This window comes from Rattus rattus, chromosome 11, assembly GCF_011064425.1.
Source record: "Rattus rattus isolate New Zealand chromosome 11, Rrattus_CSIRO_v1, whole genome shotgun sequence".
In the NCBI taxonomy this organism is placed as follows: domain Eukaryota; kingdom Metazoa; phylum Chordata; class Mammalia; order Rodentia; family Muridae; genus Rattus; species Rattus rattus.
Genome location: NC_046164.1, coordinates 30,441,014 through 30,465,312, shown reverse-complemented (window position 1 = coordinate 30,465,312; position 24,299 = coordinate 30,441,014). Strand labels below are relative to the sequence as shown.

Sequence of the window (24,299 nt, the reverse complement as noted above, 5' to 3'; positions counted from 1 at the left end):
GTTCCATAGGAATTTTGGGTTAGTTTCCTGATATGAAACTATTACAAAAGATTACAAAAGCCTATCAGGCTCATACACTGTTGTTTAGCATACTTTCTTTTTTAAAAATTGTTTAATCTTCATAATGGGTGTGACTTTGAGTTTTATGGTTATATTATTACTCTGGAAGAGAGTGCAACATACAAGCTTTTCTGGTTACAGAATAAGGAACACAGTATTTTTGGAGAAAGATTTTGTCTTAGTGGTTTTAAAAAGTGTGATTAGGCTCTGGAAACCTCACAGGGTCATACTGATCAGATTTGAGAGAGGGAGACCACCTGAAAAACTAGATTCAAGAGAATCAAACAAAAAGATAACTCAATTCTAAACTTTTGTCTTGAGAGTTGTATTTTGCAGAGTGCACCTACTTGGATTCCTGGTCTCAAGGACTTTCAGCAGGGTCCAATCAGGACACATTTGGCTACAGCATTTGCTTCATTCTTCCTACCCCCTAGCCCCAAAGATATCTCAATGCCCATGGTCAGCTTGAAGAAGTTATAGAGGGGTCATGGCCCCAATTCCCTGGACTTTTGGGGAGCTGAAAGTGCTTATTCTAAGGTTGTTTTATGAGAAATCTAGAAATGGTTGTAATTTAACAGGGAGGAATTAGCTAGATTGAGTTGTACAGTCATAATCTCATTTGGTAACTAAGCTAAAATCATATCTTTGTTTTGGTATAGGATTTATTTGTTGAATAAGTTTAAAAGTACAAGGTTTAGAGCCAGTCCTTCTATTGTTGTTATTACAAACTTCTCAGTTGATTACACATGTGAGTAGTTAAGGGCCAAATAGAACATTCATGGCTCTAAGTTTGTGAGAATACTTTCAAGATAATAAGATAATTAATGGACAACAGTCCAGGTTACCTTATATAGATAGATAGTTTTCAAAAACATCAGAAATCCACAAAATATGAGATATAAAGTTATTTATCTTTGGTTGAGACATATCTGCTCCTAACAGTTCCCCTTTGGCAGATTTAACGAAGAAATTGAACATCTCTACCTCCAGGTGAGGCAGTACTTTGTGACTAGGCAGAAACTGTCTGTTTCATCTGCAGACTAATACTCTCCAAAACGGATATCTTATGTAGAATAGTCGACTGATAATTTTGCCAAGCCAGGATTATCAGCCCTTCAAGATTTCTACATTTCAAGAGTCTATCAGTTGATTTTGGGCCAGAAGGCTAAAGACTTGTGCTCACATGTTGCCTACAGAGGACTGTGCTAGTGGAGATTTGTCTCTACAACCGATCAGTTCTGGAAGCCGTGTTAGGCTTCCTATGTGTATAGATAATTGGTCATTCTCAGATTTCTGATGGGGTTGGAGACTGATTATAGTCTCATAGCCTATCAGGCTGTTTAACTCTGAAAACGCATATTTTATTAGATAGTTATCAGACAGTATACACGCTAGCCAGGATATAATATAGACTTTAAGCCTTTCTTTAGCTGGAATGGATAACTAAAATGTTCTGTTTAACTGATAAAGTGTTAGACTGGGTGTTGGATATGTTTTATGCTTTTAATTACAAAATGATAATAGTTGTGCTCAGCTTATATTTGAGAGAATTAGACAAAAAGGGTGAAATGTAGGACTGTCATACAGGTGAAGGCAGGTACAGGATAGAAGGAGGCCTGTCATTGGACGAGAAGGAAGGATGGGCGGGAGAGAAGTTTGAGGAAGGAGGAGGAGACTGGAATGGAAGGAGACTGGAGAGAGGAAGCCGCCAAGAGAACATAAGAGGCAGATGTTAAGATTCCACGCTGTTCCTTTACAGGTTGTTATGAATGTTCTTAAGGGATGGATGTGCACAGGACTTTGTATGTTTAGGTGGGCAATTATATCTTATCAATTGGATCAGAGGTTATTGTGCTGTGTGTTCTTTCATGTGGCGATTTAAGTTTAAGAGAGTGTGTGGCAGCTGGGACACTAAGCCGCCACAGAATTGGGACATGTGTTTCTGGCAAGATAACTACCAGATATCACGGGGCACTGTAGTGCTGGATCTAGAGAGGGTAAAAGACAGCATTCTATTTTATATAATTTTACAACAGGAACTTCATGCTTCCATGGCAGGCATTTTACAAGCTAAGCTATCTCCTCTCCTTGCTTTTCTTTTGTGAGTACATGTATGAGACACCAGCCAAAAACTTAGCTAATACCTCCCTACACCACAACATAAGCAAAATAACTTGTTTTTTTATTAAGTGTTTGCAGTGCACCAAGACTTCTGCTAGACAAATGGCCCGCCTCCTTTTATTGACCCCACCCATTATCGCTGTGAGACAAAGACCTCTATGCTCCCATCCAGAGATTAGAAAGCCAGGGCACTAGGGGTCTAAATGCATGCAGAAGGCAACAAAGCAGTCATGTAGCAAAGTCAAGATCCAACCGGCACTCATTTCCCAGAGCCCTCTCTCTTAATAACTAAGATGTTTCGGGACTGGAGAGGTGGCCTGGTGGTTAGAAGCACTGGCTGTTCTTCTCAAGGACCCGAGTTCAGTTGCCGGCACCCACATGACAGCTCACAACTGCCTCAACGCCAGATTCCAGGGACTCTGACGACCTCATACAGAGATACATGCAGGCAAAACATCAATGTACGTAAGATAAAAATAAATAACTATGTTAAAAAGAAGTAAGGCATTTAATTCCCCATCTCGAAGATCCGCCTGAAGGATATGGCTACAAAGCTCAGAACGTTTTCCTGTGAGATGTCTACGTGAGAGTCTAAGGGAGTGACCCAGTGGATAAAGTATCTGCTGCAGGCATGAGGACCCGTGTTGGAATCCCAACACTCACATAAACTCAGGGTGGCCATGGAAGCCTAATTGTCCTGGTACTGAAGAGGCAGGGGCTGGAGAGTCTTTGGTTAGCCCAGCTAGCTGAAGGTACCCAAGTCAGCAAGCTCAAATCCAACAAGAGACCTTGGCTTAGAAGTTAAAGTGGAGCGTGATCAAAAGAGACACCTGGTGTCAACATCTGGCCTCTACAGATGTGTGCACACCCTCACAGACACATGCAACACCCAAACACTTGCAGATACATGCAAAAGAAAGGAAGGAAGGAAGGAAGGAGGGAGGAGGAGGGAGAGAGAGAGAGAGAGAAGAAAGAAAGAAAGAAAGAAAGAAAGAAAGAAAGAAAGAAAGAAAGAAAGAAAGAAAGAAAGAAAGAAAGAGGAAAAGGAAACAACAGCCAATAGGGACCAGTGCTTCGAGTAATGTCAAGTATACGCATGGATTCCTGAGTCATCAGTAGCTGTCATCAGCCACATGTCCCTCCTCACAAGAGATGGAAGACTTACATTGACACTGCTTTGAGAGTCATATAGGTCCAGATGACAAACGATATAGTCAGAGACTGCGGTCTCAAAGTCATTGGATCCCACGTGTGATGGTGTCAGCATCTTCCTCACCCGGATCTTGAAATGCCTGAATGCCATTTTAGCTATGTGAAATGCCTCCTGTACAGGAAAACACAGCAGGTTAATCTAATGAGGAGAGGAGATGAAAAGCTTCAGAGAAAGGACCTAGGAAGAGTTCAACACTGCACCATCCAGAGTTCAAATGACTAAGCACAGTTGGTCAAACATGGCTTCGACCCGTGAGATACACGACTGTCAACCTTTGAAAGTATGTAGAAATATACATGACAATCCACTAATTTTAAGACAGGTGAGCCTTGGGTTGGTAATTCTGAGGGCCATAAGCAGGACAATGCAGACCCATAAGTCCTATCCTATGGCCCCATAGTAATGCTGTAGTGCTAGCCAAGACATTAAGAGAAAACAATTCATCCCAGATTCCTGTTACAAACTCAGTAAGCCTTTATCCTGTACATGTTATGCAGTGTTTGCTGGTAAGACTTGGTTTCTCAAGGAAAATACAGTCTCTAAATGCATACAGCTTTAACCAAATCAATAAGTGACTCTTAGTTACATAAACCAGGCTCTCATGACGAGCTGAGCAGTAAATGTATTGACTTCACCGCCTACCACCTCTGTCACTTAATATTTTTACCACAGCCCTTTTAAAGTACAAAACCATCCTTCATTCCTAGTTCTTAGGCACAAGCCAGATGTTCTAGGAACAAGCCAGATGTGGCCCATACTTTGCTGACGTTTGGCATAAATGAATAGAGCCAGGATTTCTAATCTATCTGCTCTCCTATTAACACGATGTTTGGTTTTCTTTCTTCTTATAATGTTTATTCTTATAATGAGATCTTAAGATGCCGTCCACCCACAGGACTTGTATTTAAGTATCTTTTAAATTTACAAAACTGGAATAGCTGACATTTGCCAGCTTTGGCAACTCATAAATAACTTAAGTTGAAGGGTGAGTTAACTTATCCTCTGGTTTTCTAAGACTGGCAGAAGACCAATAAGTAATAATCATTTAAAGCAATATCCCTACTGTGTGCTCATGTAGTCATATAGGGCAAAAGGCATGGTATCTGTCAGTTTAACATGGACACATTTGAGATAGTCTTGTGTTGTGTGATGGACAGGGCAGTAGATGTCTGGTCAACATAAACGTTAATATATGTGATGTGTGTACGATATTTTTAAGTCATGAAAAACCAAATAGTTACCAAATGTATATATAATGGAAGGAAGGAAGGAAGGAAGGAAGGAAGGAAGGAAGGAAGGAAGGAAGGAAGGAAGGGAGATACAGAACTGATAGGGAGACACAGAACTGATAGGGAGATGGGTATCCTCCCTCCACAGTGACTTCAAGATGCACGAGCATTCACTTTATGATCTCCCACCGCCTCAAGGACTGCAGATGTCGCATTTACCACTGTGGCGATGTAAATGATCCGCTGCACTGTCTCAGCCCTGTCAATGCAACGCCGCAGCAGGCACTGTGCATCCAGGCGGGCCTGGGAATAGGCATCGCTGAATCGGGACAGGAGAGCTGCTTTGCGAGCCACGCTGGACATTTTGGCTCGGTTTGGGGACGGGCTTCTGACCTTGGCCACTGTGGTGCAGGGACTATTGGATCGGCTGTTGCTGTGGCTGTTGCTGTGGCTGTGGCTGCGGCTGTGGCTGCGGCTGTGGCTGCGGCTGTGGCTGCGGCTACGGCGGCGGCCACGGGGCCCTCGGGGGCCTCGGGGGCCTGGGCTAGGAGACCGGCTCCTGGTCTGCCTATGACTGTGGGGGAACAAGAATTATCAGGACAAGACTGATTCACTCTTCCCCTCTTCCTGGACTTCCTAAACTAGTATTCTTCTCCTGGTATGCTTCACAGAGGACACACTAGCAGCACACACACCACACATATGAGTGGAGGAGGGGCCTGCGGGGATTATCTCCCCCTCTAAAAGTGGAATGTAGGCAACACTTTTGTCTCCAAAGGTTTCAAAGGCCTCCAGAAATCAGAACACCACCACATATTTACCCAATGAATTCAAATTTACAAAACCCTTTCATTGGGAGCACCTCAATTAATATTTTCAGTCAGCCCGCGTCTCTGGCTTTGACTATTGGTCATTTCACAAAAGGGACGGTCTAGGGGCAACTCCTGTAGCGAAGGCCAAAGTTAGCACTCAAGTCAGATGCTAGGAACTCATGCAGCACCCAGGTACCTGCTATCAAGGGCAAAATAAACTGTTAGGACTGTCAGAGCAGCAGCTCCAAGGCAAGCTTCAAGGCAAGGAGACCCCAAAGGAAAGTCTTAGGGGAAAGAACTAGGCAAGGAGCAGGAAAAAGCAGTCAGCCAATCAGCAGACTCTGCGAGAGAGCGGAGAAAGCCGCCTCCCTGCCTGGTGTTGCCAATTTCCACAAGGTAAAAACTTCCAGCGTTGGCTGGTCAGTACCAGTCAATACCAGTAGAGCACAGAGGAAAACCTCCAAAGGAAGGACTCAAGGAGCATTTAGGTAACCCGGATAGTCTGGAGCCAGGGTGAGGAGAGTAGAGCAAGACAGGTAATGCAGAGTTAGATGCCTGCTTGGCCCTCACCTAACACTGACATTCTCACCTGCCCCTTGGGTCATGACGAATGGGAGGGATTTCATGAAAATGACTTACACATGGCCATTAACAGACTGAAAGAGAAAAGAGTACATGCCAGCCTGGTAGTTCAAACTGGAATCCTACCAGTCAAGATGTTGAGGCAGGAGGATTGCAAGTCAATCCCAACTATAGGGTGAGCTGCAGGCTACAACATGAGACTCTTGTCTCAAGAAAAAAAAATCAAACAAACAATAACAAAAAAAGACAAACAAAAAAATGCAGTGTAGTGAAATGAACAGTTATCTCTAGTATCTAACTGGACTTCTGGAACATTCTTCCAACAGGTACTAGCCATAGAGGAGCTAGCTTGCACAAGCCTGGTTTCAAAGCTAACACATCCCCGTCATAGCTTCCAGCCATTTTTTCTGGATAGAAAGATGCAGTTCCAAAAGGTAACCCCTTTACAAATGGAAGCGTCCCAGGCCACTAGGGGTTTGATTCCACTCTCTCAAACTCTCTCACTGTGCAGAGACTTCTACCACGAACTCAGAAGAAAACAAAATCAAAAGTACCCAAAGGTTTGTCAGACCTTGCCTGGAGACCACTTTTCTCAGCAGACAAGACAGCTATCTCGTCCTTGAGATTTTTCAGGTGTTTCTCATAGTTGGACACCACATCTTGGGGCCGTTCTGGATTTCGTTTGCCTGAAGGTTTTCGATCGGTTCTTGAAACCTCAGCGCGACGATTCTCTGAGGTTTTGTGGCGGGCATCCTCCTGGGCTTGAAGAGATTTGAGCCTAACAACAGAAAACAGACAGATGTGAGAAGGAAAGGGAAAAGAAGAGGGGGAATACTTTTCTAAGAGGTGGGGGAGGGGAACAGAAAAGGAAGAAAGGGATGGGAAAGAGAAGGAATCAAACAATTGACACCAGTCAGCATGTCATCGTCACAGAGGAAAACTCTCTAGGCAATATATGTGAACTCATACAATAGGCAAAGAACAAAATTGCAGAGTCAGGAATCCTACCCACGTCTACAGCTCCCTGGGGGTTCAGAGGAAACTTTCTGAAGAAAGGCTATTCGGATCCCCTGGGAACAAAGAGTGTTCATCTTTGTTGAACAAAACTCCAAAATCAATTGACCTTCCAAACTTAGTCCAACACTAATATAATCCCTTACTCCCCCTAGCTCGTTTCTTGAATAGAGAGTATGAAGGAAGACTGTACAAGGCTAGCTGGAGTTATGGGCTTAATGGAGCAGGAAGATAAAAATGTTGGAAATAAAATTGGCATTCCTCGTTAAGATCCAAAGGGGTGTGACCACTGTAAAACAGAAGCAAAGAGAACAGTAGAAGAGGGGAGGAAAGAGGAGGGGCTGTTTAGGATGGAGAGAAGTCAGAAGCTCTGAGGAATTTAAAGGTGCGTGAGAAGCAGAAGACAGCTGGGTAATATTGCTCACAAATTCAAGATTCTGGGTCAACCGGGATGTAAGAGGTCAAAAGGAGGCCAGGAAAGAAAGAAGTGGGAACCACAACCACATCCTGATAAGCCTCCAGAGTGTGTTCTAGAACCAATTAACACTAGAACATGTGTGGATACTAAATTAAGCTAAAGTGTGTGTGTGTGTGTGTGTGTGTGTGTGTGCAAATAAACTTCCTACTTGCTCCTTTGGAGGTGGGAGGGGGCATCAAAGTTAAGCTTCAAGGCAATCAAAATTAAGAAAAGATAAAGGACCTGTGCTTATTGTTCTTCTGTAAAAATAATCAATAGGAACTTTAGGAACTAGTCTGAAGTCTAAATTAAGATTTAACAAAAGTTCATCCCAATGTTGCATGCAGCGTTAAAAGTTAGTGTCCAAGAAAGTGTTCAACAGGAAAAAAAAGATGCCAAAAAAAATTGAAAAGGATGAACCCATTTGAAACTGACATCTGCGTTACTCTTTCCTCAGTGATCAAACAAAATCATGTAAAATAGAAAGGTAGAGTCCAAAGCCACAGAGACTCCACACTGCTCTTCGATGTTTCAGTCTATTGTTTAGAAGAAATAGCAAGTGGAAACCCTAAGTACACTAGAACGGCAGGGGTCCTTCGTTCCTGGATACCATGCTACACTTTAGAGATTTCTTTTTTTAACTGTAACCAGCTTTATTAAAGATACTTTTCATAAACAATCATGGTATTTCAGGCAAGACATGGGCAGACAGTCAACAATATACAAGAACTTTCAAATTCCCTTCTTGTATAGACTACCAAAATCAGAAATCCACTATAAAACCCAATGAAGTCTTCATTCAATGCTTTGAAAGGGGAAGTAGCTTAGAGTGAGGGTTGACATTTCACGTTAAGGAAGTTGTTTAACAACTTTCCACAAGCCGACCCTGACTGTCAAGAACTGAACATGGCAGAATCAATCTGAAGATCCACAATCTTTTATAAAAGGAACCAGCGATCTTCCAAGAACACGCGAAGTCACTGCAAAGTCCACATCGCCCAATAGACTAGAAAACCAATTTTGGGGGTGAGGCTCCAACAGGTCTCTGGTTTTAAAGGAATTAAGTCTGTGTTGATGGTACAGGGGGAGGGAACAGGATGTAGAAATGAATTTAGGGTTTCCCCAGACCACAAGGTCTTTTTTTTTTGCCTTGGTGGCCAGATTTCTTATAGCCAGTAAGACATTCTTGTTATGAGAAAAAGAAACTAGATATTCATAAAAGCCCTACCTCATTTGCGGGGGGAATTCTCATATTGTAATAAATGACTGAAAAGCTAAACTCAGTGTCTCTAGCAGCTACAAGAATTCTTATAGGGTGTTTTTTTTCTTACTGTTTTTTTAGCTGATTTATCTCTTCTTCTGCAGCCAGGAGGGATATGGCTGATCCGTTTTTGGTTCCTTCAAGATTCTTTCCACTTTCAGTCAGACTGTAAAAAAAAAAAAAATCAGTAACTCAAACCAGATCTTTCCAAATTGGCAGACTTTCCAACTTGAGACATAGGTTATCTAGGGAACGTCTAACCTGTGTTATAAATTCCCCTTAAACAACGTCAGATTCTCAGCCCTCAGACCATTGCAGACATTATGATGGACTCAGACAGAAACATGCTATTGTCCCTTGCTTGGTCAAACACAGAGATTACAGAGCTAGTCCCTAAAAACCTGTGATATCTATCAGCTTTGCATGGTGAAGGATGAAAAAAGATGCAATTCTTCCCGCCTCAACCCGTTCATGTCTTTCACCCTTTCCATCCAGTCCTTGGGTAACCTCTCTATGTAAGATCTCCAGTTTACACCGTACACCAGTTCTTATTGCTGCTTTTCACTATGGGGCTGCATTTATTTTTCTAGTACTTTTTCATCTTAAAAATAGTCACTTGTCCATTATGGTGATTAGTTGTGGTGCATCAACCTGACTGTATTAAGAAACACTTTGATGAAGTACATGTTTGGAGAAATGTCTATGGGGATATTTTCAGAAAAGATTTCCTGGAAGGTGGAGGGCAGAGACTGTCCTTTAATGGAGTCAGGAGCATCCTGTGGGCTAACTATAGGTAGGGAAAGAGAGAGACCACCAAAGGCCAGCACTCTCCTATCCACTTCCTGACCTGTGAAGACTTGACCAAGCAGCCGCCACCCACGCCTTATCCTCCCATCATGCCTTCCTCTCTGTGATGGACTGTAACCCCCTAAACCACGAGCCAACATAAATGTTTTCCACTAAGTTTCATCTTTTCGGGTGTGCTGGTTCGTTTTACGTCACCTTGCCAAAAGCCAGAGTCATTTGGGAAGACAGAACTTCCATTGAGAAAATACCCCTACCAGGTTGCTTTTTAAAGGCCCAGCTCACTGCAGGCAGTGGCACCCTTAGGCAGATATGTGCTATAGAAAGAAGGTTGAGCAAGCTATGAGGAGCAAGCCAATAAGAAGCACTCCTCTACGGCCTCTGTATCTATTCCTGCCACTAGGTACCATGAGTTCCTGTCCGAGATGAAGTTCTTCTAGCTGTAGGAGGAAATAAACTCTTTCCTTCCCACATTGATTTTGACCACATTTTATCATAGCCATAGAAACCCTAAGACATCAGGCATTTGGTCACAGCACCGAGGAAAGTAACTAACACCAAAAATTAGTCCTAAAAAGTGGGGTCAGTGCTCTGACTGTAGGACCATAGTCACATAGTCATGGAACTGTTTTGTGAAAATAATAAGGAAGAATGTGAAACTGCAGGCTGGAGAAAGAAAGCCCTATAATACTATAAGAGTTTCATAGGTCTCTGGGAGCTCAGAGGACCAGAACGGGGACATGAACAGTGTGGAGTGTGGAGTAGAGACGCATGGACAGGTTCCGCTCGCAAGGTTTCAAACTAACAGGACCTCATTGAGAATTGGACTGGAAGTCATTCCTATCATTCTGTCAAAGGATATGGCTGCCTTCTGTCCATGCCCTGAGGCTGAGTTTGACAGTGCATAGTTAGTTTGGTAGAGGAAATTTCAGGGCCGAGTACAATCTGGATCCCGGTGTGGCGATTGCTAGCCGTGTGCCCCCAGATTTACAGTGAGAGTGGGCAATGAAGCATCAAGGCTCCATGCAATTTGCTAAAGAATGACGGGAACCTGGTTGTAAGGCTACAAAGAGAAGTGTGCAGTTTACTGGGGGAGGAATTGGAAGCCAGATAAAGTTGAAGATGGGGCAGGTGGAGATTGAATACGTTAGCACCACTAAAGAGAAACTTTGGGACCATAGGAAGGTGCCTAGAAGACAAGATCCCAGCCAACAAGAAATCGTGGGTATGTCGATGCAAATCCATCTGAAAGGAGAATGCCTAGGAAGACAAAACCTTCAAGATAAGGCCCCAGAAAAACAGCTGAATAAGAACCTGTTTTCGTTTTTAGCTGAGTTCAGCTGGGAAGGCACCTGTGGCTCAAGGGTGCAGGTTCCATGTCAAGACAGTGAGAGAATTTGGTGTTAGCAACATGGTTTGGTTTGGTTTGGTTTGGTACTGGTATGGCAGGAACGCGAGATGCAAGAAGGAGGCGTGAAGGTCTATACCAAGGATCCAGAAAACCACTGAGAGCAGGCCATGTGTCTCAAGGTTGGCTTGTCAGCGTGAAGCTCCAGAGCGCACTGTGCACAAAACTGTGGAAGTGCAGCTTACACTGCAGGGAAGACCCCAGAATATTAGAGAGACCAGGAAAATGGGGCTACCTCCCCTAAAACCACTGGAGCGCAGATAATCCCTCAAGAATGCCAGGTGCCACACAGGGAGCCTCGGGATTTGGGTTGGAACTGCTAAGTCTGTCTTGCTTTTATCTGGCCTTTCTTTTTTGCTGTACTTCAGTTCATACCCTTAAGGAATGAGTATGTTTGCTGTGTCACTGTCTGCTGAAATCGTTGAACTTGCTTCTTTGTTTTATATGGGTTAATGAAGTGCCTTGAATCCCAGAGAACACTTTGAACTTGGGCTTCTGAGCAATTCTAGAACTCCTAAGACTTTGGTGACTCTTGGGGAAGAATTGAATTCATTTTGCCCTTTGAGAGCGGCTTGAGACGATAGAAGCAGGATAAAAATCTTATAATTTAAAGGCAAATAAAAAAATGATTTTTTTTAATCAAGAGAGAACTGAAGAAAATGAACAGTAGCAGAGAAAATGGACCAAGAAGAAAAGTGCAGACATGGAGAGGAAATACGTCCCCTCCTTAAGCACAATGACACACTCACAGACACATGTACTATTTAATATGTTCGGATGACATGAAGCATAGATAAAGATAGAGCTACATTCCTAAGCTAGAAATTGTTTTAGTCAGGTTAATATATTTTATTTGAATGGTTTGTGTGGATTGACTTGATTTTTTTTTTGAGCAAATTTCTGAGATAAAAGCTACTCAGACTCCATCCTTTGGGAGATCTTAAATAAAGAACCAAAGAAGTGTTTAAACAAACTAAGCAAGATAGGAACGTGGCAGCAGGCATCTACGTGAGTGTGAAAACAAGTCACTTGGAAGTGATCAAGAAAATGGGTGCTTGAGATGAAAGGATGCCTGGGTGTGGGCACTCTCCTTACAAAAATATCCACTCACCAGTGTGGCGATTTGAGTAAGAATAATAAATACCCTTAGGCTCACATATGTGAGTGCTGAGTCATCAGGAAATGGCACTATTTGGAAGGATGAGGGGGTGTGGCTTTGTTGGAGGAGGTGAGTCACTGGGGGTGGGCTTTGAAGTTTCCAAAGCCCAAGCCAATCCCAGTGTCTTTCTCTTCCCGCTGCCTATGAATCTAGATGTAGAACTCTCAGTTATTTTTCCAGCACCACGTCTGCCTGTGTGTTGCCATGTTCTCCACCATAATGACAATGGACTAAACGTCTGAGACCGTTAAGCCAGTGCCAATTAAATACCTTCCTTTATAAGAGTTGCTATGGAGATGGTGTCTCTTCACAGCTATAGAGTACAGCCCAAACGGTTTCCTGGTCCTGTCACTCATTAAGAGTGGCGTGAGACCCATTCAACTCACAAAAGGGAAGTAGGAAATCCCAGCCCCATCTTTGCTGGCAGACATCAAAACTCAACCAATTCTCAAAGTTTTCCTTTATAATTAGAGAAAACATAGAGCCCTCATCATCAGAAGCAGCTACCAGCTAATGTTCCAGGAAATAGAACCAGACAAATCCTGATTCAGAAGTTACCAGTGTAAGACACTAGTGTCCAGAGGGGACCAAGGCCACAAGGACCACAGGGCAACACAAGACCCCAAGTGACTCACCTTCAGGATGCCCAAGAATAGAGCATGGAGAGAGTCCCATAAAAAGCAAACCATCTCAGAAGGGAAATGGCCCTTTGAACTTAGTAGACGCCTTATACAAAGAGGACTATAATAAACAAGATAAGTCTGTACCACTCAGCAATGGCAAACAGAGGGATCAGCTAACAAGGGTTCAAACACAGCAGAGTCCTTCAGAGGAACTCAGCTTTAGTGTGCACACTTGGCTGCTGCACAGATGTGTGTGGAGGTCTAAGCACCCAGAAGCACGCCTGGAGTCAAGCACATCAAAATGTTGCCAGAGTGAGCTAACATGCTTTCCCCTTGACATTTCTATTTCTACGTATTTAAGAAGGAAATTTGTTTTTTTTTTTCCACATAGAAAGAGGAAATGGAAATTTCATCAGAGAACAAGATGGAGAGACACATACTATTCCACCCCTGACTTCCTTGCTGTCCTGTCCATGGTAGGAATGAGGTGGATGCTGGGGGTTGAGGCTTTTTTGTTGTTGTTTTACTGTTGTTGTTTTCATTAAGCGTGTTGGATGCTTGCCTTCTTCGAGTTCAGACTCAAAGAGTGAAATTTCTTTGCAATGTTTCCAGAAGCTTATCCTGATGCTATTATTTCTGCTGCCTGGCATTGCTTAACTTTGTGTGTGTGTGTGTGTGTGTGTGTGTGTGTGTGTGTGTGTGTGAGTGTGTGTGTGTGTGTGTGTGTGTGTGTGTGATTCCAAGATATAAATGTTCCCTTCAAAGAGGATATATACACTGTGATGGTCGATATTGTTCATCATCTTGGCAGGATCTAGGAGAGAAGTCGGGTACATGGTGACATCTGCCTTTATGTCTTTTCTCTATCTCTCAGGAGGTAGAGGTTGGTGGGTCTCTAAGTTTAAGGCCAGCTCTGGTCTACATCTTGTCAGAAGACAATAAAAACCCACCACAAAAACCTTGAATGTAAGGCTTGTCTGTGAGGGATCATCTAGCTTAGGGTAAAATCAAGTGGGAGGAAGTACCTGTGGCTTAAATGGAAAGGGAGAAGGGAGATGAGCCCAGTGCTTGTCTCTCTGCTGCTTAGCTGTGGGAGCAATGTGAGCAGCTGCTCCCTGACTCAGCCCCCAGGCCTCCTCTGCTGTGATGGACTGTATTCCTTAAAATGAGCCAAAATTAACCCTTTCTCCCTTACACTGCTTAAACTGTTTCCTGTCAGATATTCTGTCTCTGTCCCACTTACAGTTCTCGACTGTCTGCCTTGCCTCATCCTTTCCCTCCTTAATCTTCCTCCTTCTGCACACTCTCTGATGACTAACAGATTGGTATCTAAAGATCTTTATTTAAAATACGAGCTGTCAAGGGAACACAGACAGATGTGAAGAAGACACACAGTGTATATACACACACATACACACACACATGCATGCACACACACATACACACACACGCGCACGCACACACACACACACACACACACACACGCACACACACACACACATTAGAACAATTCTTTTTGAAAAAAAGATAACTTGCATTCCTCTTACTCGTCTTGAACCTGGGTTGGCTGACTCTCTATGAACGAATCACCATCCGACTGCTGTTGTTCCTGATCCAGAGAACTTTGTCTATTTTTACTTCTAAGTTGGAAATCCTGGAAAGGAAAAAGCAGTAATACAGACCTTGAAAATGATGTAGATAGAAAACAGGAACATGGTGCCAGGCAAAAGAAGCCATACACTGAAGAACACGGCTCCGTTTGTATGAATTTTTACAGCAGGAAGCCTCAGTCAGAATGACAGAAACTAGAACAGTGGCTGCTCTGGAGGTGGCACAGGCAGGCTAGGGACAGGGGTGGGGGTGGCAGAGGCGGGGGGGGGCGGGGGTTGCTGATGATTTGCAGATCGGTACAGGAATGAGTTTTGTATTTGTTCCTTGTTCAAAACGCATCTGCTGTGGGCTTCACTGAATATAAATTACAACTTGATTTTAAGCGAGGACTTCAAAACACCATTCTATACCATCTCTAGGCCCATAATAAAAAGAGTGTGAAGCATGATCCTAACCTCTGCACCCCGAATAACACCCACAGGAAGTAAAACTCTGACTAGCCTAAGCCCTCAAAAAATACTAATGATAACTGGCATCTCTAGGTAGGAAGAGGTCATACCGCGTGCCAGGTTCTCTGCAGAGAGAGAGAGAGTTGTTTTATCTTTGATACCTACTACATTTTAAAATCAGGATCCTACCATTAAATTGGCAGAATTACTGTCCCCTTTTGGCCAGTAAGCATATATAAACATAAAAGTTCACAGCTTTCCCAAGATCTGCCGGGCATACGGGTTTCTCTCCAGTTTGGTTCAATCCTCCAGCTACTGCTTCTTGGTCAGATTTAACTACTTTTTGTTTTTAGAAGGAATCTATATAAACCCATTTAAACCTTTGGAAGCAAAACTACCCCCTGCCGTGATGCACAGTATAGCTATACTGTCTCTCTCAAGAGTACACAGATTAGAAGCTTGGGGCTTGGTGTGGCCAGGTGATAGGTAGGAGAAGCAATTAGAATATGGAAGGCCAGAGGTTCTCACGGGACCCTGGCTTGTTCTCAAGAGTTATTGAAGGAGTAAGCCTGGCTCTTCCCACCCTTCGGCTTCCTGTCTTGCGTGGGATCCATACACACTGCCACCAGTGGAAAGCTGTCTCCTGTGGGATGCTCCCTGGAGTCTGTACCATGCTGCTTGGTCTTTCAGACTCCAAAAGTGTAAAGTAAATACACCTATGTGTACATCAGCTACCCTGGAGGGAGCTCATTGTGACAATAGCAAATGTAATATGACGGATGCCTTAACTGCGCGGTGTATATTGTCTTTCCAGTGAGGGAAGTTTAGATGATGTTCTAGAAGCTAACACTGATCGTTGAAAGTTCCCAGTCCCAGGCCCGGTGAGGACACTTTGCTTAGTTGTCCTATCTTGGAACACGGTGCTGTGTGAAACTTGGGCATCCATACCTGTATAGGACGGATCTCGGAGTGAACAATTTTTCCCACGCCTAGAGAGCTGAAGGAAGTCTGCAGCAAGGGCAAAAGGCGACTCTTGATTGTCTCCACACCCTCATTATGTCCCCCTAGGAGAAGGAGCAGGGAAGGTCAGCAGGGGTTGAGGGAAAGGAATCGTGACCAGAGGACACACACACACACACACACACACACACACACACACACACACACACACACAACCTGCATAAAGCAAACCAAAGAGAAGAAGGGTGGAGGAAGCAGAGGCAGCTTTCACCTTCTTGGGCTGTCGATGTGAGGATTGAAAAGAGCTGTGCCTGCACCTTCGCCACTTGTTCGATGAGTTCGATGCAACAGTTTAGATTTTGATCACAGGAGTTTGACTGTAACATCGAAGAAACAGAAGATATCAGTACAATATAGTTTTGGAAGCCACCGTAGATAGACAGGAACCTGTGTGATCCAGGGGTTACCAGGTTCTGACAGGCTCTGACAGAGACTGCTGGGCACCACCAAAATCTAGTCCCCTGGACACGTGGTCAGGATTGAACTGTGTGGCCTATGTAACTTTAGAACTGAGCTCAATTCACGATCTGGGGAATGGTGTGAACGTACCAGGCCTGGCAGAGAAAAATCACCTGAGGAATCCTGTTTCTAGATTTCCAAATCTGTCAGCGAAATGCAGAGGAAGCATGGGAAATCTCTAAGGGGAGAGACAAGTTTGACCTGACAAACAGTGGCACCGAACTGACAAATGGCTGCGAAAGCTCTTTTGTGGGTGTGTGAGTCACTGAGGTTTGGGGAATTATTTTCAGAGCAATGATTCTACTTAGTAGAGTCCCAAAAGAGAGAAAAAAAATATAAATCCCCTTATGAACTGAGGACGCCATTTACACCACAGTACACACTGCTACCTTGTTTATCTCTTTACCAATTGATTCGTCATGTCCTTAAAGTTTAGTTTCTAACATTGTATGTATATCGTCTACAACTCCTCTAACAGCAAGAAGATACTGTGCTAGGCAAGGGTACAGTGGAAAGCATGACGATAGGAAATCCATGTCTACCAGCTGAAAAACGGTAGTATGAGGGGCATCAAGTCCACTGAAGTGCCACCATCTTGAAAAGCTGGGGAAGAGTTCTGAAGCCTGTGAATAAATTAAATCAACTAGATGGTTTGGGGAGGAACAGGAATGAGCATGGAACACTCGAAGGTCATGTGGGCCTCTTAGTTTAGATTCCACTTGGACCATTGCTTAACGTTCATAGCTAAACCTCAAACTGATTCTAACACTGAAAACAAAGGAACAAAACCACAAGCAACAAATCCCGTGGGCCCAAATTACATAGATGTATGTCGGTGCCAGGCACAAGTTACCCAGTCTTGCTGAATGGGCCTATTTCCCATCCCATACCATAGAAAGGTAATACCCTGCAGAGTGTTAGGAGAAAGAATCTGTATCCAGCCATAACCAGCCCTTCAAGAAGCAGAAGGCAGCTCTGAGATGCTATGTAGCATTGTCAGAGCTTAGGAATCAAGCATCCCTGGGTTCAAATCCCATTCTCCACTAATAGACGAGTTCTTTTAGGAGAGAACATTGAAATGAGATGATCTGTATCCCCAGATTTAGGAAGCAATTAGCTTTTTCAGCTACCTTCAAGCATAGATCTTAAGTTAAAAGCGTGTCCGTGGCATCCCACTACCTGCTTTCATGCTGTGCCCGGTGTCCAAAGGGGCATTTGTGCACACAACACAAATATTCAAACAGGATATCCCAAGACATGCTACAACATGCCAGCACCCCACACAAAGCATTGCATAAGACGCCTGAGTTACACATTATCCAGCCAGCTCCACCATCTGATAAACAGAGAAAAGATAGGAAGTAAATGCACTCTGTCCAGAACACGGAGTCTCCGGACTCATTCATTCATTTATGAGTCCCAGACTCCTAGTCTGCCTAGAGCCTTGGACTGCCAGCCTCCATGTCAAAGTTACTTTTAAAATTAAATATGTTGGCTTGGATGAGTTCAGCAGCTGGTGACGTGGGTAGAGAACAAGAAGCAAATGGGCTGTAGATGATCACCTCAGACCATACCAATCAAGTGTTCTGTGGAGGCAGGAACTAGGGGCTGAATGAAACCACCTCTGAGGATGGGGAAGGGGGCATCTCAAGAAAAGGAGCAAGAAGCAACAGTAGGGTACCTCTCCAGAATGTGCCACCTTTATTCAAAGACCCAACAGACAGCCTGAACCTACCACAAGAAAGGTTCTGGGCTTGATCCATTTATGAAAACACCAACCGGGCAGGCGAGGGCAGGTGGCCACCTGACAAGGTCACAGGTGCTCCTTGCTTTACAAAACTCATTGTAGGGACAGATCTCATAGGGTTCACATCAGAGTGACTCTGGAGGAGAGGTAGCGTGTACAGTACAGTGACTGGGGGTGGGGTTGGAGTAGGAGAGTACAACTGAAGGGATGTCAGGCTGAGGGGTGTTGAACCGTGGAACCCCATTGTTAATCACATCTGCATCAGCCAAGGTCCCATTGATGCCAGCGCCAGCATTACCAAAGGATAATGAGTTTTGGTATTGGCAGTTCAGAATCCCAGCAGGACCCTCAGATGGAAATAGAAACGTCTTCTGAGAGTCCCTAGCTAAGCCTCTACACCTCTCAGCACATATTCCTTACAGGATGAGTCTCAAAATAACCCTATACCTCTAAACGATCATCCCAGACTATATCAAGTGTTCTGTGCAAGCAGAAACTAGAGGCCTAATGAAACCAGCTCTGAATATGGAGAAGGAAAAGAGAAATGGGGAAGGGAAGAGAAGGGGAGAGGGATAAAATGCTTTACTACCAGAGACTCACCAAACAGGAAAGTAAAGTTAGGTCATTTGAAGGGAGGATGGCTCACCTGGACTCCACACTGCTTCCCTCAACCTCAGCATGTGAGACATGCTTCATACCACAACTCAGGAGACAGGATTGGGGGTGTGGCTGTGGATGGGAGAGAGTGGAAGCCCATAGAAGTGAGATCATGAGATCACAGGGAAGAGATAAGATGGGGAGGGTGCACGCAGGTCAAGAAGGAGGACCATCAGAAGTGGGCAGAGAAAGAAGGTACAGTAAAGAGCAAAACTAATGGTGACCAAAAAGGGGGAAAAGAGGAAAAGATAAAGAAAGACAGAGAAGCTGAGGATGGTTCCCCTCTCGGCCACTCTTTAGCTGCCTGACGATCAGACTGGTGCGATAGAACTATGGTCATAGGACATTTCTCTTATGGCACCCATAGACAAGATAGAGGTTCCATGGCATGATTCAGTTTGGGTAAGTCTGCACTATGATGCTAACAGACAGTCAGCCAAGGGTGCCTTTCTCAAAAGGGACACATAACCATGTTTCTGGCAAAGGGATGATGAGTGAGAACTATGTGTCATTTAAGAGCAGAACAAGTTTGCTTCCTTCTCTGCCGCCCTTCTAAGTGACTCATGGGATGCCAGCTACACTCTCACAAGGTGAACAGAGCCAGAGACCAAGAGCTTCCCTGGGATTGTTCAAGAAAAACATCTTCCCACTGAGACTTGGGATTCGGAGAATCGTCCATTCCTGCCACGTGACCTGACAGTGGAGAGATGAGTTTACTGCTTAGATTGCCTCCTGAAGAATGTGTTAGTCTACTGACTAGGGAGTGGTTACAATGGGCAGGGAGTCTGTTTGAATCCACCATGGCAACACCGACAGACCTCACCACAGAAACTATTCTAAACCAAACAGAAGGCACGCCTCAGTAAGATCTCCTTGTGTGTGGTGGTATTTAATACCGTGTTTTTAACTATTGTCATTAATGTAAGAGAAGAGTAATGCAGAGAGAAGTCCTATAATACCAGCTTTCCCATCAGTCTCACTCACAAATTAAACATCCCAATCTTTCTTGGGGCTAGGGTTCCGTTGATAGAATGCTTGCCTGGGATGCGAAAAGTCCTGGTTCTATCCCTGGCAGCACATAAACTGGGCATGATGGCTCACATATATAATCCCAGTACATGAGAGGAGAAAGCAGGAAAGTTAGAAACTCAGGTTCATTTCTAGATGCATAAAGTTTGAGGCCAGCCCTAGGCTACATGAGACCCTTTTTGTTAAAAAAAAAAAGCAAAAACCAAACAACATTTCTGAATTATAATGTCCTTGTATGTATTTGAAAATACATACTACTACTACTTTGAAAATATCATTTATATAAGATATGATAATGTATGCCTGTAAAGTCAGCACTGAGGCAGTGACTGCAAGTTAGAGGTTAACCCAGGAAATAACAAGACCCTGTCTCAAATAAAACAAAACAAAAAGATTGCCATCTAGCCTATCTTGAGATTAGACTGCAAAGGGCAGCATATCTACCGTCTGCCCCTGTAATTCTAGAACACACTTCTTCAGAGTCGAGTCTTGGCACAAATAACTCGGGTTAACTCCTTAGCCCACAGGACTTTGAGGGGAAACAGAAGCATCTCAGAGGGAGGAGGGATTGAGGCTAGGGCTGACCAACTGAAGGTATTCTAACATACGATGAATTTCAGGTGACATCGTCAAGCAGTAATTGTCATTAGAATTCAGCTCTGCACATAGGGTGATTCATGCCTTTTGCAGAAGTGACCAATACAGATGTTGGGCCATAAATTTCAGGAAGTTAAACTGCATGCTGTCACATAAATCTTAAGGGACGTTCTTGGGGTCCTTCATCTAGTCTGCTTAACATGTCAGGCTGACTCACTTGTACATTCTGGTGCTTCAAGTACCATCTAGCTCTAAAGCCTTTTTCGAGATCCCCTTTCCCCATCACAAGATAACTAGAATGGCCTATATGAAACCTAATCCTAAGCGGTCGTCCTGCGTTGTGCTCTCAGTCTCTCTTTGGCTCTCAAGCAAAGGTTGAACTCCCAAACACACCCCTCAATGCTCTCTGACATCTGCCCAACCCTCCACCTCCTCTCCCTCATCCATTGGAACTAGTCCCAGCCCCTACCAATAATCCTACGTCTTACACATGGAGTTCCCTCTGTCCTTTCTCTTCTACAGATTGAGGCTCATCATTAAGATTCAGCTCTATTAGGGATGGATAGATGGCTTCACAGTTAGAAGCTCTGATTGCTCTTCTGAAGACCCTAGTTCAGTTCTCTCCTGACAGCTCACAGCCATCTCTAACTCTGGCTTCAGGGGACCTGGTGCCTTCTTCTGGTCCCTCAAGCACTGCACAAGTGAAACACAGGCAAAACACCCATGCACATAAAATAAAGATTTTAATTAAAAAATGTGGCTTCTAATGCTAATCCCCACACCTAGTACAGACAGGCACACCATACGCTCTGAAAAGGGAACGCTGAACAAGTAAGGATGCATTGAAAAAGTCAGTGCCTAACTCACCGACTTACTGCTCATAACTATCTGTGGGAGGAGTTATTAAGCTTTTGGTAATTGCTTCTGTCTAGACGGTAAGCAAGCAATCTGAAAGCCATGTATCCAAACTAAGCTAAAGAAGACATCTTTAAAGACACTTGGGAGGAGGCTTACACTAAGTTTAGCATCGCCACCAGAATGGTAAACAGAAGCAGGACCACTTGTTGTTGGTTTCGGTTTTGGGTTTTTTTTTTTTTTTTTGGTTTGTTTGTTTGTTCTAGGAGATGGTTGAAAAGCACCCTTTTCCTGGAATATTTTATAACACTTTATTACACTGAAGTATGGGTAGAAGGCGCAATTGTGTCCCAGTACCCGTGTGGCGATCAGAAGACCATGTAGGTGTCAGTCTTCTTCCACCATATGGGTCCTGGGAATGGAACTCAGGTCAAACAAGGCTTGTCAGCACAGGATGTTACCTCACGAGCCATCTCATCTAACCTCAAGAGAGTTTTGTTTCTTGCACAACCCAGAAGACTACTGGACACTTTGAGATTAAAAATAAGCCAGTTTTAAGGCTTTAGGGCATAAACTGATATTCGAAAAGAACATCAGCTGTTCACTTAGAAACTGAGGCAGTGATTAGTCATGGGTAGTGTATAGCTCGTGTATACTCTGGACAACTTTAAGCAAGAAATGAATCAACCTTTAGTAGAGATCCTATCACTTCTCCACATACAACCCGAACCATAGCAATTGGTTTTGTTTGAAATGTTTAGTTCCAAACCAGATTCCTGTTGTTGTTGTTCTTGTTGTTCTTGTTGTTGCTGTCGTCGTCGTCGTTGTTGTCGTTGTTTTCCATAGTGGGTAGCTGACACTGAGGAAGGAGAAGCTGAGAAACTAAGGTGGGGTACACAGTGAAGCAGTGGTGGGGCTCCCCAAATCAAGGCAGAGATGAAGAGGATCAGAGAAGGAAACTTCATGAGGAAAATAAAGGGAAAGCTAAATCAGGCGTTAGCCAGAATCATCATAAGTTGGAAGAAACTTGAATGTGCATTGTTTCCCTCTGGAGGCGTGGCTATAATTGTGTTCATGATTCTAAAGGGTTATGCTTGGCTTGGGTTTTTTTTTTTTTTTTTATGCTGATTCTAACTGAGCCAATATGAGTACACCTCGCAAAGTCAACCTTCCAAATCAACTTAAACTTAAACTTAAACTTAAAGCTTTAAATAAATGTAGTTTCCTACAACTAAGATTTTAACAACTAGAGTTTTGCTGCAATGAATATACATCTTAAGGTTTAAGTCAAAATTCCCTGGTACTAATAAAACCTCTTTGGGGGATTACAGGACTGTGCTTAGCAACAGATCCAAATTGAATCTACACATAACAAAATATGAGATAGGTTCAGATGTAAATTCAGAAACAAGATGATTTAGATTTTTTTAAAATGAGATCTAGAAACTAAGTTTACATATTGTTTAATTCAATTCCAACAATGGAACAGATACGGTGCTGAGGCCCAGGGAGGCTTGGAAACGTTATTTGGCTTGTTATGGCCACGTACAGAAGAGAACCTAGGCTCTAATTCCCAACAAGTCTCTCTGAAGACTGCTCCACGCCTGGGTAAAACTCGGAGCCTCCTACTGAAGACATTTCCATCAAAGTGACCCAAGTTCAACATGTGGCTGTTGAAACACGGCCGAAGTGGCATTAATGAAGTTTGGAGTGTGTTTCTGGGTGTGACAGAATGCTGGTGACACAGTAATTTCTTTTTTTATTTCCATTGCAAATGTTATTTCCTTTCCTGGTTTCTCCTCCAAAAAACCCCCTATCCCATGTATCCCCTCCCTTTTTCTTTCTTTCTTTCTTTTCTTTTTTTTTATTACCTTGAGTATTTCTTATATACATTTCGAGTGTTATTCCCTTTCCCGGTTTCCGGGCAAACATCCCCCTCCCCCCTCCCCTTCCTTATGGGTGTTCCCCTCCCCACCCTCCCCCCATTGCCGCCCTCCCCCCAACAGTCTAGTTCAGACACAGTAATTTCTTATCAACACCTCCTGGAAGCTGCTCTGGTACCCTTCTAATTGCCATGCTCACCAGCAGGCAGGCAAAAGGTTCAGCTTTTACAAGTGTCCCTTTCCCTATAATAACACCCACGTGACATTTAGAAAAGTTCACTCTGCTAGGATCCTGGGTATCCCTAAAAAGTGAGAGCCTTGTGGAAAAGCAAGGCGGGGAGGGTGCAGTGGAAGATAATTCCAAAGCAAGCCCAGAGAATGGAAGTGGCTGGCAGCTCCATGCTACCCTTCTGTTGCTAAGGCCGCGGGGTTCCATGGTTACCGAACTCTGGAGTCACCTCAATCCTGGTGAAGTGTTCCGATAGACTTTCTTCTTTGATCTGGGTAGGAGTCTGAGATTCCTGTTAGGGTCTCAAGAGCGGTGGCTTTGCGGAGAAACATCACAGAAGCCATTCCCGGTCAAGGCTGTGCAGAGAAACTAAGCAGAGTGAGCCCTGGGATCTCCCACCCTGACTCACCTGGTAGTCGTTCGCCCAGAAGCAGACTTTATCCTGCAGCGATAGAAAAGATTCACTTTGAGCCAGCTTCTTCAAGTTATCTGCCATCGCGCGCTTTTTCGCGCTTCCGACTTCGGGAGATCTAGTAGTAGAGGGGACGAGGGGGTTGGTGGCCTAGGCTGGACGACGGGGTGATGTAGTTTACAAAGATGTTATATTCTACACAGGCTCAGAACGCAGCTGGAGTGTCCATCCTCGCCCTCCGGTCCGACCGGGCAGGTCCCCCCTGCCCGGCGATCTTCTGGCTCCCCAGCAGCCGCTTGCCAGCCAGGCCATAAATACCCCGGCGATTATTAAACAAACCTTGACGTGGCGGCCGGCTGCCAAGGACCCGCGGCTAGCGTCCGAGCAACGCCCCGCCCCCAACTCCTCGCGCCTAGCCTTGGGACCTTGGGGACCCGCCACTACCGCGACCTCCCCCAACCCCCACCGTGGCGCTGCGGGCCCAGGGCGAAGGCACCGAAGCCTTCGGAACTCCCTCTGGAGGACATCCAGACCCTGGGGTGAAGGTGGGGGGCTGTTATGGGACCCTGCGCTGGGCTTAGACCAGCCGGGAGAAGAGGGCTGGAAGA

The 24,299-nt window shown here is 44.3% G+C and overlaps 1 protein-coding gene across 2 annotated transcripts in view; it reads right to left on the bottom strand.

The window, feature by feature from the left end:
* Positions 1 to 23,971, bottom strand: part of Spata18 (spermatogenesis associated 18) — a 33,465-nt gene extending 9,494 nt beyond the window's left edge. The window contains exons 1-8 of one of the 2 annotated variants that reach the window (XM_032916360.1): positions 23,689 to 23,971; positions 16,035 to 16,140; positions 15,752 to 15,867; positions 14,291 to 14,397; positions 8,820 to 8,915; positions 6,589 to 6,795; positions 4,843 to 5,197; positions 3,347 to 3,505 (exon numbers count right to left, since the gene is read on the bottom strand). In XM_032916360.1, the coding sequence (XP_032772251.1) occupies positions 3,347 to 3,505; positions 4,843 to 5,197; positions 6,589 to 6,795; positions 8,820 to 8,915; positions 14,291 to 14,397; positions 15,752 to 15,867; positions 16,035 to 16,140; positions 23,689 to 23,775 (1,233 nt within the window). In that variant the 5' untranslated portion in view covers positions 23,776 to 23,971. The remainder of the gene's footprint in view (positions 1 to 3,346; positions 3,506 to 4,842; positions 5,198 to 6,588; positions 6,796 to 8,819; positions 8,916 to 14,290; positions 14,398 to 15,751; positions 15,868 to 16,034; positions 16,141 to 23,688) is intronic. The other variant, XM_032916361.1, reaches the window with a different exon arrangement.
* Positions 23,972 to 24,299: the final 328 nt, after the last annotated feature.